General features: G+C 47.5%; 1 protein-coding gene across 2 annotated transcripts in view; it reads right to left on the reverse strand.

The window, feature by feature from the left end:
- Window positions 1-7069: 7069 nt before the first annotated feature.
- The window catches only part of ASTN1 (astrotactin 1), a 310433-nt gene continuing 303997 nt past the window's right edge, over window positions 7070-13505 (reverse strand). For both annotated transcript variants that reach the window (XM_032838732.1, XM_032838731.1), the window contains exons 22-23: window positions 11514-11697; window positions 7070-7528 (exon numbers count right to left, since the gene is read on the reverse strand). In XM_032838732.1, coding sequence (XP_032694623.1) covers window positions 7291-7528; window positions 11514-11697 — 422 coding nt within the window. In that variant the 3' untranslated portion in view covers window positions 7070-7290. The remainder of the gene's footprint in view (window positions 7529-11513; window positions 11698-13505) is intronic.

Here is a 13505-nt window from a genome sequence, read left to right on the forward strand (position 1 = left end):
ATATTCTGACCCTGTAATCAATCTTAGAGTTCAGAGAAATTTCTTTACTTTCAGGATCCAAATTTCATTTTCCAGATCATCATTCAAACCCTAAAAAGTTACAAAATTCCTGTACCAAATGCTATGCAATGTTTAGTTTGAAGTGTGTGTTAATTGAGACCCAGTCAGGAAAGCAGCACATGTTTTAGGTAACTCAATAGAGGAAATTCAAATGAGAAAGATTTCGGAGTAACAGAAACGCCATGTAGAGAATCGTGGCACGACCCAAAGACAAGTAGCAGCAGGAAGCAGCTCCTGCTCTGAGAAGATGAGGTCGTGTTGCTGAAACTCAGGAGGTGGAGTCGCTGGAAGAGAGCTGAAAGCATGGTGGGAGTTTGCTGGAGACAGTCTGAGACCAGACAGGCAGCTGGAATCAAGAAGGAGGTACTGGAGACACTCTCCAAGTAAGAGAGGGAGAAGCATGCTGGCTTGCTCCCTCTTCCTGTCCTCCAGTCTTCTTCCTGAAGAGCCTCCATTATCCCAATGGACTGGAAGCCTGTAGAACAGGGAGTCTGGGAAATGTAGTTTACAAGAGTCAACTCTGTGACACTGAGCAGGGCAAGTGCAGACATTTGGAAAATGGACCTAAGGACAAAGAGGTGGTTGGGTTCTGAGAAGTGCAGGCATCATTACCATGTTATACTAAATAGTCACTAGGACAAATCAGTTAACACAGGTAAAGTCTAGTCTTACTCTTGGACACTTAGGTCCTGTAACATCACCAGGGAGTTCATTGTGTGAGGTGGTTTCATCCCTCAGTGGGTAGGTCTCAGAGCACTGTCTGATCCATCGGGCAGAAAGACCCTCAGGGTCACTTGATAGCTGAATCCTTCTCAACAAAATAAGTTGCTCCTAATTATTAAGCACAGAACATGGCTGAGGTTCTTCTACTTGGAAAGGTAGTAAGGGGTCAGGTACACTGACTCATAGCTCTGCGTGAACAGGCATATTCATAAACTCCAACAAAGGGCAGTTTTGGAAAAAAACCATAATGTCAAAATGTGTCCATTCTTATGGGACTCAATCCAATCAGAGTATACATTGTAAAGTCCCAGAACAAGCAAGACTTTGTTTTTCTCACTTTGGAGCAGAGCAAACGTGAACCCTGTCCTAGATCCCACAGGCATCTGGAGAAATTGTCAGCTACTCTATAGAATGCAGAGGTTTCCTTTGACACTAAACTGCTCGTGCCTCGAGGCAGCTGAAATGACAGTCAATTAGGCTTTGACAATGGGAGCAGGGTTGGAGGCAGGTTTGCAAACTCAGGGCTGGGGCTGAATCAAATCAATCCAGGCTGCCCTAAAGGGTTTCGTTCCCCAAGTTCTCCCTCAAGTGTTGGGTACATGCAGAACACAGGGGACCCGCCCAAGTACCCCTAAAGCCAGGTAAAGGACTACACTGAACACAGAGAGTGAGAGCCACCATTTTTGAGGCCTGCATGACACTCATGTGACAGACAAAAAACAAAGCCAAGGGGAAAAAAAAAAAAAGAAAAAAATGTGCTTGGCTTGTGAAAATTAGTTGTTTTCTTGATGTTACGTAATGGTTCAGTGTGCACTGATCCAGCATTCAGCCGTGTTCTCTCCTGTTGCTACCCTATCTCTCCTGAGATAGAGTAATGGGTCAGTGAGCTGTAAAAATCTCAGCAGGAGGAGTCTTACCCTTTCTAGGAAACTCAAGGAGAAACAAACTCATGGTGCGCTGGGGGGTAGTGGGGGGCAGTGGTTAGAGTCAGACGGCCTTTGGTAGAAACACCTGTCCTTCCACTTTAGCTGTGACCTTGGGCAAGTTATATCGGGTCTCTGTGACTTTGCTTCCTCCTACTGAAGAGGATTGATTTCATAAGGTTGCGGTGAAGACTGCAGAATTTTATGCAGTGATGGGTTTAGCACAAGTCCCTGGCACACATTAAGCGTGGGGTGAGCACATCACATCCGGGATGTTCCAAATACAAAGGGACAGAAAAGCAAAGGCATTGGAAGAAACCCTTCCCTCCCAGTATTTCTTCTTTATTCCAAATATTCTTCTCCCTTCTCTTTCTTTCTTTTGCTGGCCCTGGAACTGTGGTCCCTTCCCTATCCCCACCTCAGCTCAAACAGGATTTCTGGGGAGTTTCCTGAGGATCATCTGCTCAGATGTATTGGGTCAGGGCCACCCTTCTTTCTGCTCCCCTCTGTTGGAGCACAGACTCACCTTATTGGCGAGAGGCATGTTATGACTATGTAGTCACAGACTGCATACAATTTTCCTGTCCTTTTCGTGGTGGGTTCATGCCTAGGGCAGGGCAACCTCCATACTCCACCACTGGCTGAATGGAATAGATTTTTTTTGGCTCCTGTCAGATCCCTTTTATTTAGCAGATCCCCTTAGTGGCTTAAAACAATCATTGTTTTATTCTGTTGTGTAATTCTGGGCTTAGGAATTCCAGCAAGTCTTGGCAGGGTGACTCTTCTCTTCCATGTGACATTGATAGAAGTTGCTGGATGGTATGCAGCTGACAGGGAGACTGATCAAGAGGGTCCAGGCCGGCTTCAGTCACGTGTCTGATGCCTCAATAGGAATATCTACCAGGCTGGCTCAACCAGAACCATGCACCATGGTGCTCCCATGTGACCTCTCCAGCATAGTGGCCTCAGACTTCTTACGAGATAGCTCAGAGCACCGTGAGCCCAAGTTCCTGAGAAGGAGGCAGAAGCCCCAAGGCCTTTTTGAGTCAGGCTGGGAAGTCACCCAGTGTCACTTCCATCATCATTTATTGGCTAAAACAGCCCCCGACCTGCCCAGATTCAAGGGGAGAGGCAGTAAAACCCACTTCTAGAAGGGAAGGGTTGCAAAAAAATCTGTGGTCACATTTTAGAACTGCCACAGTGTTCGCCTTTGATCAGTTCCTGCTTGCATGGGGAAAAGCACTCTCATCGTGACTTGGCAAGAAGGCCTACTCAGTGTGCAGGCTCCTCATGTCTGGTTTTTGAGGACAAAGGGAATCACATGTTTTGGGGGCAGTAGAGAGGATAGCTATTTAAAGTTACATGGTAGAGAGAAAAAAAAGTGACTGAGTGCTTGGGCTGCCCAGCATGCAGCGTTTCGTAAGAGCCAGCCTATCCCAAATGCCTCCACAGAGTGTAAGACAGGGAAGTGTCTGGGAGGGACTCTTGCAACGTTTGCCCTAGACGTCCCAGGAGAAATTTTGGTGCCTCCCATCATCCTGCACTTCTCTGCCACGGTCCTCTTTACCTTGGTAATGATGGGTTCGGTGTCTCCCTTTCCCCATAAAAACGTGATGAAAAAAACTTGTTTTCCTCACCAGCATACCCTCGGCGCCGTGCCTCGCATGCAAAATATAGTAGATACACAATAAATAGATTTCATGGGCTAATTATCTGACGGTGATAGAGAATATGAGAACACTACTACATAACAACGAAAAAAAGGGATGACAGGCTATAAGGCCTGTCTATTTGGCATCTGAGGTTGAAAATTTTTTTTTTTTAATTTTTTAAGATTATTTATTTTTTGGTCAGACAGAGAGAGCAGTAGCACGGGGAGGGGCAGGCAGAGGGAGAAGCAGGCTCCCCACTGAGCAGGGAGACCGATGCGGGGCTCAATCTCAGAATCCTGGGATCATGACCCAAGCTGAAGGCAGACGCTTAACGACTGAGCCACCCAGATTTCCTAGAGGTGGAGCATTTAAAACAGGGATAGTTTCCCGGTGGGTCCAACCAGATCACTCCAATTCTTAAGACATAAGGTAACATCCACACACCTGGCACTTACTAACAGCTTTGTTTATTATTTAGTTGATTATTCCATGTTTTTATAATCGTACAATAATTCTCTTTGAAACAATACTGTTACACCTGAAGTTGGTCACATTTTATCTGTTCTTCCTTCTATAGTAGTAAAGTGGGGTTTTTTTCACACTCAGTTTTTTAATAGAACATTTGAATATCAAGAAGTGTGCTTAACTGAAAGTAACAAACGGTCCAAACTCTGTGGAAAATGATCACACACTCAGTTAAAGGTCTAATGCTATTCCAGGGGTCATATACATTCAAGAGGAAACACCATGGTCTTGTGGGGAGCCCAGAACTGGGGGTTTGTGGTGAGTATAAGTGACTCCCTAAGACCTGTTTGACAGCTTGGCAATTTGAGGTTTAATATTGGTCCAGTACTGTCACACTTTCTAGTCAGGATGGGTCCCTCCAGGCAAGCTTTGGGAAATGTCATCGGGGTGGGATTGATGGTGTCTTCCCCGGGCCAAATCCTGTAGTTAAATCCTCGGGGGAACTTAAAAGACTGTCTCCTGCTCCATTCATATGGGCCTTACTTTTCACCTGAGAGTAGATGGGACCCAGCCATAGAGGCTGCGTGTAGAGTGTGCGTGTAATATATGTGGATAGTGCAGTTATGTGTAATGTGTGTACATTCAGTGTGTGATAGTGTATGTGAAGTGTGTATAATGTATGTGTATATGTGTGAGAGTAATGTATGTGCACAATGTGTGTGTTGTGTGTGTAGCGTGTGTATATATAGTGCGTGTAATGTGTGTGTATAAGGTATGTGTGTTATGTAATGTAGGTGTATAGTGTGTGTTGTATGTGTATACAGTGTGTGTATAATGTATGTGTGCTGTGTGTGTAATATGTGTTGTGTGCAGTGTGTATATAATGTGTGTATGCCGTGCATGTCTACACTGTGTGTGTGTTGTGTATAATGCAGGTATGTGTAATGTATATATACAGTGTGTGTGTAGTGTGTAGTATGTGCAAGCACATGTGCCACGAGGGGGACACCAGGGGACACAGCAGGAGGAAGAGGGTCATGGAGAAGGAAGGGATGAAGGAGGAAGGGTGGGACTGGAGAAGAAAACGAAAAAAACAATGAAAAGCTGGAGGGGCTTGGGGGAGAGAATGCGCCTCCTTTATATTAATAAAACAGAAGGAGGGGATGGAGTAGGGTGACACTCCCCGTCCTCTCTCAGCAGCCCATTGGCTCCCGTCTCCTCCACCATGAGCAGGACAGCAGCACAGCCCGGGACTCCCACCATGCTGCATCGAGCCCGTTTGTGGGCAGACCTGAATACGGGGGGCAGGACAGTGGCAACAGCAAGGACAGCTCTCCCCTCGGCCTTGTCTGCTGGCTGGGCTCCAGCGGCCTGTGGCACCGTCCTCTCTGGGGATGGTCAGGGATGTCCCTTTAGGCATTTTACCGGAGGCCCTGCCCTGACCACGGGTGGGATGGCCGAGGTTTCTGCTAGCCTTCGCTCCGAAAGTGGAGGCGTTTCTGAGGCAGGTACCTTCTAGAATGGCAGACAAATCTTTCCAGCTTTTTGTGGAAAGTTGTGGGGTAGAGAGCAGGGCAGCCGGCAGTCTCCCTGCAGGCTCCCTCCCGGGCCCCAGGGGAGGGCTCCCACCGAAGACTGGTGAGCCCAAAGGGTGCTCCCAGCTGCAAGGTTAAGGGCGCACCGTGGACACATCTGCCCCGGGCGGCGGGGCGCAGGGAGAGCTGTGTGGGCAGGTCTGTGTGGAGCTGATGGATGGGACAGCGCGTGCCACAGGCAAACTGGCCCAGGGCTGAGAGTGGCAGAGGGAACAGCCTGCACCCAGGCAGTGCTTAAGGAGACTTCTGGGGCAAGTTGTCTGACCGCTCTTTGCCTCCACCTCCCCGTCACTGCAGTGGAGACAAGAAGAGGCCTTCCTTGGTGATGGGGCTGGGAGGGGAGGCGGGGGCTGTGTCATGAGGATTCAGTGACATGTGAGGTCCTCAGAGCAGCATCTGGTCCACAGTGAGCCCTTCAGAATGTGATCTGTCATTACTACTTGGAAAAAAATCCATAGCGTTCAATGTAGATCCATATCTCTTTCCTGACCTTTCTCTTGTGTTTCCAAAGGAGGAGCCCTGGTCAAAGGCAGGGTGGCTGAAGGTGTGTGTTCAGGCCGCTGAGGTGTGTGGGGACAGCTAAGGTCACTGGTGGGCCATGTGGCCCTCAAAGCTCTTGCAGGAAGGCTGGGCCGCCACTTAGGGCCGTGGCAGCAACACTAGGGTCGTGGGGTGGAAGCGAGGGCTGGGCCTCTACTCGCCGTCTGGGGGCTCACCTACAGAACCTCTGCTGGCCTGGCAGCTAGGTAGGAAGAGAAGATAGCGGCATTCTCCCATGGATGGCCATCCAGAGAGAGGACCTGCAAAACTAGCAAAATAATTAAGCAAACTGAGGAAGGGAGAAACAGACATTAGGTTTTTTGTGATCAGTAATCGCTTTTGTTCATGGAAATACTGGCGTGGGGGTGTCAGCACCTCCTGGTCCAGAGCAGGCGTTGTCTGGGGTGAGAGACGCGGGCGCTAAGAGAATGCAGGCATGTGATGCACACTGGTGGTCTGGAGAAGTTCATCCTGGAGGCACAGGAGCTGTTAGACAATCAACCCTACTTCTTCTCCAGAATGGGTTGCTAACTAGTCTCCCGGGTAGACTCTTTTGAAGGTACATTTGACAGGTAGCGTTTTGTTGCTTCTTAAAGATCTCATACTGTTTGGAGGAGAGGCAGAGATCTGCCAGAGGGAGATTTCATCCCAATCCCATCTTAAAATGGGTGAGGACCTAAAAATCCCAAAGGCCTGCTGGTACCCGTATTGGAGGCTCAGTTCACCTATGAGGTGTGACTCGAGCAACAAGAAGGCCTGGGGGGAAACACATGGCCTCCATAGAGGCCACCCTCCCAATTTTCCCATTGTTGTCTTTCTCTGTGAGCTGAGCTTAGGCTCCCAGAGTAAAAAGCTTCTTGATAAATGCCTATGGCTGGGGCCTGGGCCAGTCGGGTGAATTTCTGGCCTCATTTCTGTCCCCAGCTGTAATGGACTCAGGGACTCAGCGAGCCCAGGGTGCCTTAACCTGGTAGACCTTTCAAGGGGAGCATGGCAGAATCTTGAGAATTGTGATGAACCTCTTGGGAAAAAAAAATAAATAAATGAAACAAATGAACTACAAAACAAGCCCCAAAGTAATCCCCGAAAGAGGAATGACACTGCATGAGGCTGCTGGTTCGCAGGTCTACTGATCATGCAGATGGAGAACATCATACCGAAGAAGTTCTACAGGGAGCAAGGATCAATTTCTCCCTGGTTTAGATATTGCCTCTCCCTGGTTTAGAGGTTTTAATGTTCCATTAAAAAATATTAAAAATCCACAGACCAACCCAGATGTTCCTCTCCTCTCTTCCTGCTTCCTTTTGGCAGCCACCAGCTGGCATCGTGGTGCTAGATGTCTTTGCTGTCCCCATAGTCGTTGTAAGGGACACTCAGGGTTTGCTCCTCGCATGTCTTCCTGAGGTCCCGGCTGAGCTCTGACCAGTCAAGTCCATAGGGCTTGATCTCGCTGTAGCGGCAGCCCAGGTACTTAAGGGAGCCACGTCGCAAGCTTATCTTGGGTTCCTGAAGGAGGCCATTGCACCAACTGCTGAGATCCCCCAGCTGGGAAAGGATGAGGCCAGCTTTCCTACGGATGGAGCATGGAGGATACTTAGATTAGAAAGAAGAGAAGGTGGGGAAGGGCAAATAGGCACTGTTAGAGTGAGACTTAAAACTCCCAGAGGGCAGAGTCTGGTGTGTCCTGCTTCCTGTTCAATCATGGGCACTCAGAACGCGGGGTGGGGACGGTCTTCCATAAATATCTGTCTAGCAGATGGATGCATGGATGGATGCATGGATGGATGGACGGGTGGATGCACGGGTGGATGGATGGATGGATGGATGGATAGACGATGGATGGATGGGTGGATGGATGGATAGACGATGGATGTGGGTAGATGGATGAAAGAACAGTCTGGCTGTATAAAAGGGGCAGGCAGCAAAACAAAAGAGAAATAAAATGCCATAAGGAAAAATAAAGGAAAAGAACTACTATTTTAGTGGGAATTTATGCCCTTTTAAAATCATAGAGTTGGCGGTTTTGAAAGACAAATCAAATCCGTTTTCTTTACAGCCGGCAATTTACCATCGCTAAACGACAAATGTGTTTGAGTGAACATTTCCCTTTTCAAGGCTATTTTAGAACTAAGCAGAAACAGCTGATATACTGAACTTCGGTGGGTATCAAATGTAACTAATTATGCCCGGATGGAGGGCGTGACAGTGAAATACGAGTGAAGACAACAGTGCCCTTGGTGCACACTGACACAGCCCCCCACCCCCGGGGAAATGCAGACTCTCTGAGGCACACGGGACCTAATTAGTGTGCAGGTGTGCTCCCGCTCCACTCCGCCTTCTCCCTTGGAAAGCCGGGAGGCCACCGCCATGGAGACCCAGTACAGAGAGGGGGAAGAGGAGGGCTGTCGCAGATCACCGGGGAGGAAAAGGAGTGGAGGAGACCGAGGTTGCTCCAAGTTCGCACACCCTGGAGCGCAGGGATCCCTCCGGGCCAGTGCGAGAGCCTGGTGGCCTCTGCCTGCAGCCTGGGGAGGGAGGCTGTCACCACAATCGTCTCGCTGGTGCACAGCCTTCTTCCCCGTGCCCCTGCCAGTGAGAGACACAGGGGCTACTGTCAGCCAGCTGTCAGACCTCACCAGCTCCGCAGCGTTCCCTCACCCAGTTCTGTTCCTCCTGTTCTTTGAACCCCGAAGTGCCCAGAGACCCACAAAGTTTCTCTTCTTTGAAAGAGCTCCCTCCCGTAAAATGCCGTTCTGAAAAGCTCAGCGATCAGCGACCCTTACAGGATTTACCAGCTGCTCGGCTAACTTCTCATGGGAAGAACCAATGCTTTTCTAATTCGGTCACCAATTCTTTCCAGAAAATGGAAGTTTCTGCACTTCAGTGAGAATGACCTTTCAAAGAACAATAAGCACATTCGTTTCATTCCTCCCCTTCTGTCTGGCTGTGACCACCACATACATTCCTGGGAGGACGAGCTGAGAGGGGCGGAGAGGAAGCTGGAGGGAAGGTGTGGAGATCCAGCAGCGGCGTCCAGCGACGGAGAGAACGCGAGTTCATCGGAGGGCAGTCGTATTTTCTCCCACTTCAGTGGTGGGTCAGAGGAAGTCCAACACTCCGCCTGCCACCTACGTAGCATCTCCTGCAGATGGCCTCTCCTCCGTCTATTGGCCTCTGCGGTTGGGCCAAGCAGGCTTCCAAAAGTCCTCATCAATGGGACTTTGGTGGCCCTTCCTCTTAATTTATCCCACTACATGTCATTAGTTGTTGACAAATTCTTGGAAGGTGGAGGGAGAGGAAGTGAAGGGAGAATGAAGGCAGCATGAACATCATCCTCAGGACAAGGACATGGAAAAAGAAAGGATTTGATTAGCTCATGGAGATCTTGTGGCTACTTCCATAGGTCAATTTAAAAAAAAAAAATTATTTGGGTCTGCCCTTGATCATCTCAGAGCCTGTGGATTTCTTCTTTCTTAGCAGCAAGGCAACCAATGCTGTTGTCAAAGTAGTTCCACCCACAAGTCAATCTGGAGGCCTCTGTGAAAGTTAAGGGAAGGGATTTAACTGAACTGAGGGGGTCGTTTCTGCCTGCTCACAGGGAGTGTGTGGTCCACAGACCCTCTTCTGTTCACACTCACGACCAACTCCAAAGATGATGGATGCATCTCAAGGCAGAAGGCTTTTCCTTTTCGGTGGTTCTCCCCATGACACCGGAGAGCAAATCTTGATTTCCAGAAGCTAATGAAATTACACAGTGTCTTCCAATACAGAGCCTTGAAAAACCAGCACCACACATGAAAGGGTTTCCAGGGAGGAGAGTCTGGGAAGAGAATGTCAAGTCAGCAGCATGCCTAACTTTACAGGGGGAGCCACACTTCTTCCCCTGCTCACTTGCTTTATTAACCAATTTTCCTTCCGACTCTTGAGTTACAAGAGAGAAATTTTAAAAGCAATCCTAATGCCCTTGGAAATCAAGATGATATATGCAATGTTAGTGCTATTCAAATTGTGACAATTATGTTCCCTAACCAAGAACTGTATATATATATATATATATATATATATATATATATATTCAATAAATGTCAGAAGGAGGGAGGAAAGGGTGGGGAGCAGAGAGGAGGGAAGAAACAGAGTGAAGTGGGAGGGGGAAGGCAGCTTGGGAGAGAAGTAGAGAGAGGGGATAACAGTAAGCATAAGTAATTATGAGGGCAGGAGTAATAAGGTAGGGAGCAGAGAGGACATATCTTAATCCGTATCTACTTTCTAACTCAGGGTTTGATTTCTTCTGAAACTGAGACAAAGCCAATGAGAAGTCCCTTACATACTTCCCTCTGTGTTCTGGTCCACAGCCGTGGCATCTGTTTTCCCGAGGACTATCAACTTTTATAATAACTGCAGGAAATAATCTATGGAATGCAGAAAGATTCTTCCTAAACTTACACATGAAATCACTGTGTCTCAGAAGATCATTTTGAGTTTCTTCCTTCTCTTAAAAGTAAGAGAATAGGAGGGAATGTCCGAACAGTGGTCTTTTGGAGAGTTTATAACTTCAGGTCACGAGAAGCACACTGACACTTGGTTTCCCTCCAGTTCGATCAGCGGTCAGATAGATGGGACAACATTTGGGTGATGTTTTCGTGCAGCATCTTGGCAGGAATGCAAGAATTCTTTAAGTGCCAGAGAATTCCATTCCATTGAGTGGACTGTCTTCATTTGTTTTCCATTTGTTTTTTTTTTTCCTTAAAAAGAGTCAATGAGCCACCCCCTTTTTATCCCTTATGAACCCCTAAATAGTTCAAGGACATACAGGTACCAACATTCCATGCAAGCCTCTTTCACTGAATCTGATAATTCCAGTATTTCCACCAAAATCTGTTTTTCTCAGATCAGGAGTATGTAGCCATGATGAATGGAACAAAAGGAAGGTGGTTATCTGTACACGTTCTTCCAATTTCTCTCTTTCTAAGAATGCTGTGTTGCAGAACCTAAAAGCAGTGGGTATTGAGTATTGAAAAGTCGTGGCCTCGGGGCCAGGGGATGCTGGCAAACACTATACTGTCCTAAATTTGGCCAACAAAGATGTCAGGTGGGTCTTGGCTACCTCCACGTTGTCTTTCCAGAGGATGTGCAATTGAGCTGAAAATACGTCTGTAAAATGCATATTGTATATGCAAAGCTCATACGTAATAAATACTTTTGTATAACTTCTTCAATAAAATTCCTAATTTTCTTTCACAAAGCGAGGAGGCTTCCAGCTTCTACCGTTTTTAGCATTTGGAATGTTATGTCAGCGTGATAAAGAGGTGGCTGAAACGGGTCAAGGGCAAAGATTTTTTTCAGAGTTCAGGAAATGTATTCATGACTTCCCTACTTAAATACAGCTTACCCAAAACTAATCGCTATGAACTGAGCTCTATAAAAGCACAGGACTTATTTCTCTGAGCTCCTAAGTTCACCCAGGAAATCTCTGTGAATCCATGGGTGCAGGAGGACAGGTACAGAATTTCAAAGAGCTGAGGTGGTTGTAAGCGGTAATGGAGTTTCTTGGTTACCTGGGACCTAATTCGTCCTCACACCGCCAGGTGAATTCTCCAAAACTCTCATAGTGCTGGTTATAGTGGTAGAGGACTCGATGTAGGGTGGGGGAGCCCAGGTCCAGGAGGGTGTTATAGGCCGTCTGCTGCTCCTTCCCACTGGTGTAGCCATTGAAGAGATTGTAGATCTTATCTGCTATTTCTGAGGAGGGCAGAAAAGGCAAATAAAGAACATTTTAAATGCACGTATGTAGCCACACAACATACATGTGTGCATGTGTATGGAGACATGTGTCTACCTGTATTTACACATATACGTGTGGGTGCGTGTGATGTGTGTCTTAAAGAATAAGAACCTGGAGCCCGGAGACCGTGGTTTGAGTAATTCACTTTTATCTCAGCCCCGTCGGGTATTGCTCTCTTTTCTAAAAAAATGAAAACCTTCAACTAGAATATCTCAAGTCAACTTCAGTTATAATATTCTTTGTCTTTACCCATGTTTCCTGAAAATACAGTACCTGCAGCAAAAAAAAAAAAAAAATCTCAGATGAATACTTTACTGGCAAGTGCGGTCCCCGGAGAAGCTGGGGGGAGGAGAGAAGGAAATGAGGCCAGAGAGGAGTCTGAGGGAATGTAGGGGGCGTGCTAAGAAGCAGGTGGTGCGCTTTGCGGGAGAGGAAGCTGCTGGATCCCCGCTGGTCTGTCCAGGGGGAGAAAGGAAGACTCTACCGTCAGCTCCCATCTCTGATGGCTCCATGGGGACGTCTCACATTCGCCCCCATGAAGCATTAGCTCCCCTGCACTTCCAGGTTATATATGCTGGGGTACCAAGTAGGTCCTGCAAAAGCACAGGGTAGCCCAGGGGGACTGAAATTTGACTCAGGGATGGAGGGAAGCACTGTCCGGGGAAGCTTGAGCCACGTGAAGAACCAGGAGTGGCCCCCATGACTGCAGGCTGGCAGAGCCTTTGCTAGGGCTGCCCGGACCAGATACAAAGACAAGCTCACAGCTGTGTGTGACACAGAGGCAGAACCCGGTACATCCTGCAACTCCAAATGAGTAATCTTTCAGTTTAATTTATAACTCTTAGCTTTCTCCTCCAAGGCATACATTGCTCATGCAAACTTGGTCAAGTGGCAAAGTGGCAATGAATGTGGATAGCCTTGGCATTTTTTTCCTACAGAGCTTGAAGTCCTTTATCATTAAATATTTTTGTATTAAACCTGTCAGAAAGGAGATTTGTTCACATTCCCTTCTCAACAGCTGGGAACTGAGATCTGGAGAGCAGAACTCTGTCTCCGATCCGGTGTTAAATCTGGGAATGAAGAAACTAAGTCTACGGGTTTCCAAGCGAGCACTTTGCCCACTTGACCCCCTGTCAGCCAAAAGGCATAGCAACCTGATTCCATGTCACAATTCCAAGTGAATTTTGGGCTGTTGGTAATGACATAGTCATCATTGTAGGGGTTTTCTGGGTTGGAAGGAAGAAAATTTCTACCCCTACCTACTCTGTCCAGACACTGCAATGATTTCCTTATTTTTCTTTCTAGCCCATTGCCTACGAGGACAGGCGCCAGATCTTACTTCCATGTCCTGAGTGGCTAGCACAGGGCCAAACAACAGAGCAGGTTAAAAGAAGTGTTAATTAAATTAATGTAATTTATGATCTTTCCAGTGATCTCTCTCCACCCCAGGCTATACCAATCCTTTAGCAACCAAACTCTCATAGCCAGCACCTTAACTGCATTATAAATAACTTCGGTCCAGAAATCCATTCAGATTTGCAGGATTTTTATTTTATTTTTAAAGATTTTATTTATTTATTTGTCAGAGACAGAGGGAGAGAGAGCGAGCGAGCACAGGCAGACAGAGGCAGAGGGAGAAGCAGGCTCCCTGCTGAGCAAGGAGCCCGATGTGGGACTCAATCCCAGGACGCTGGGATCATGACCTGAGCCGAAGGCAGCCGCTTAACCAACTGAGCCACCCAGGCGTCCCTAGATTTGCAGGATT

Source organism: Lontra canadensis, unplaced genomic scaffold, assembly GCF_010015895.1.
Source record: "Lontra canadensis isolate GAN:19392208 unplaced genomic scaffold, GSC_riverotter_1.0 scaffold106, whole genome shotgun sequence".
NCBI lineage: Eukaryota > Metazoa > Chordata > Mammalia > Carnivora > Mustelidae > Lontra > Lontra canadensis.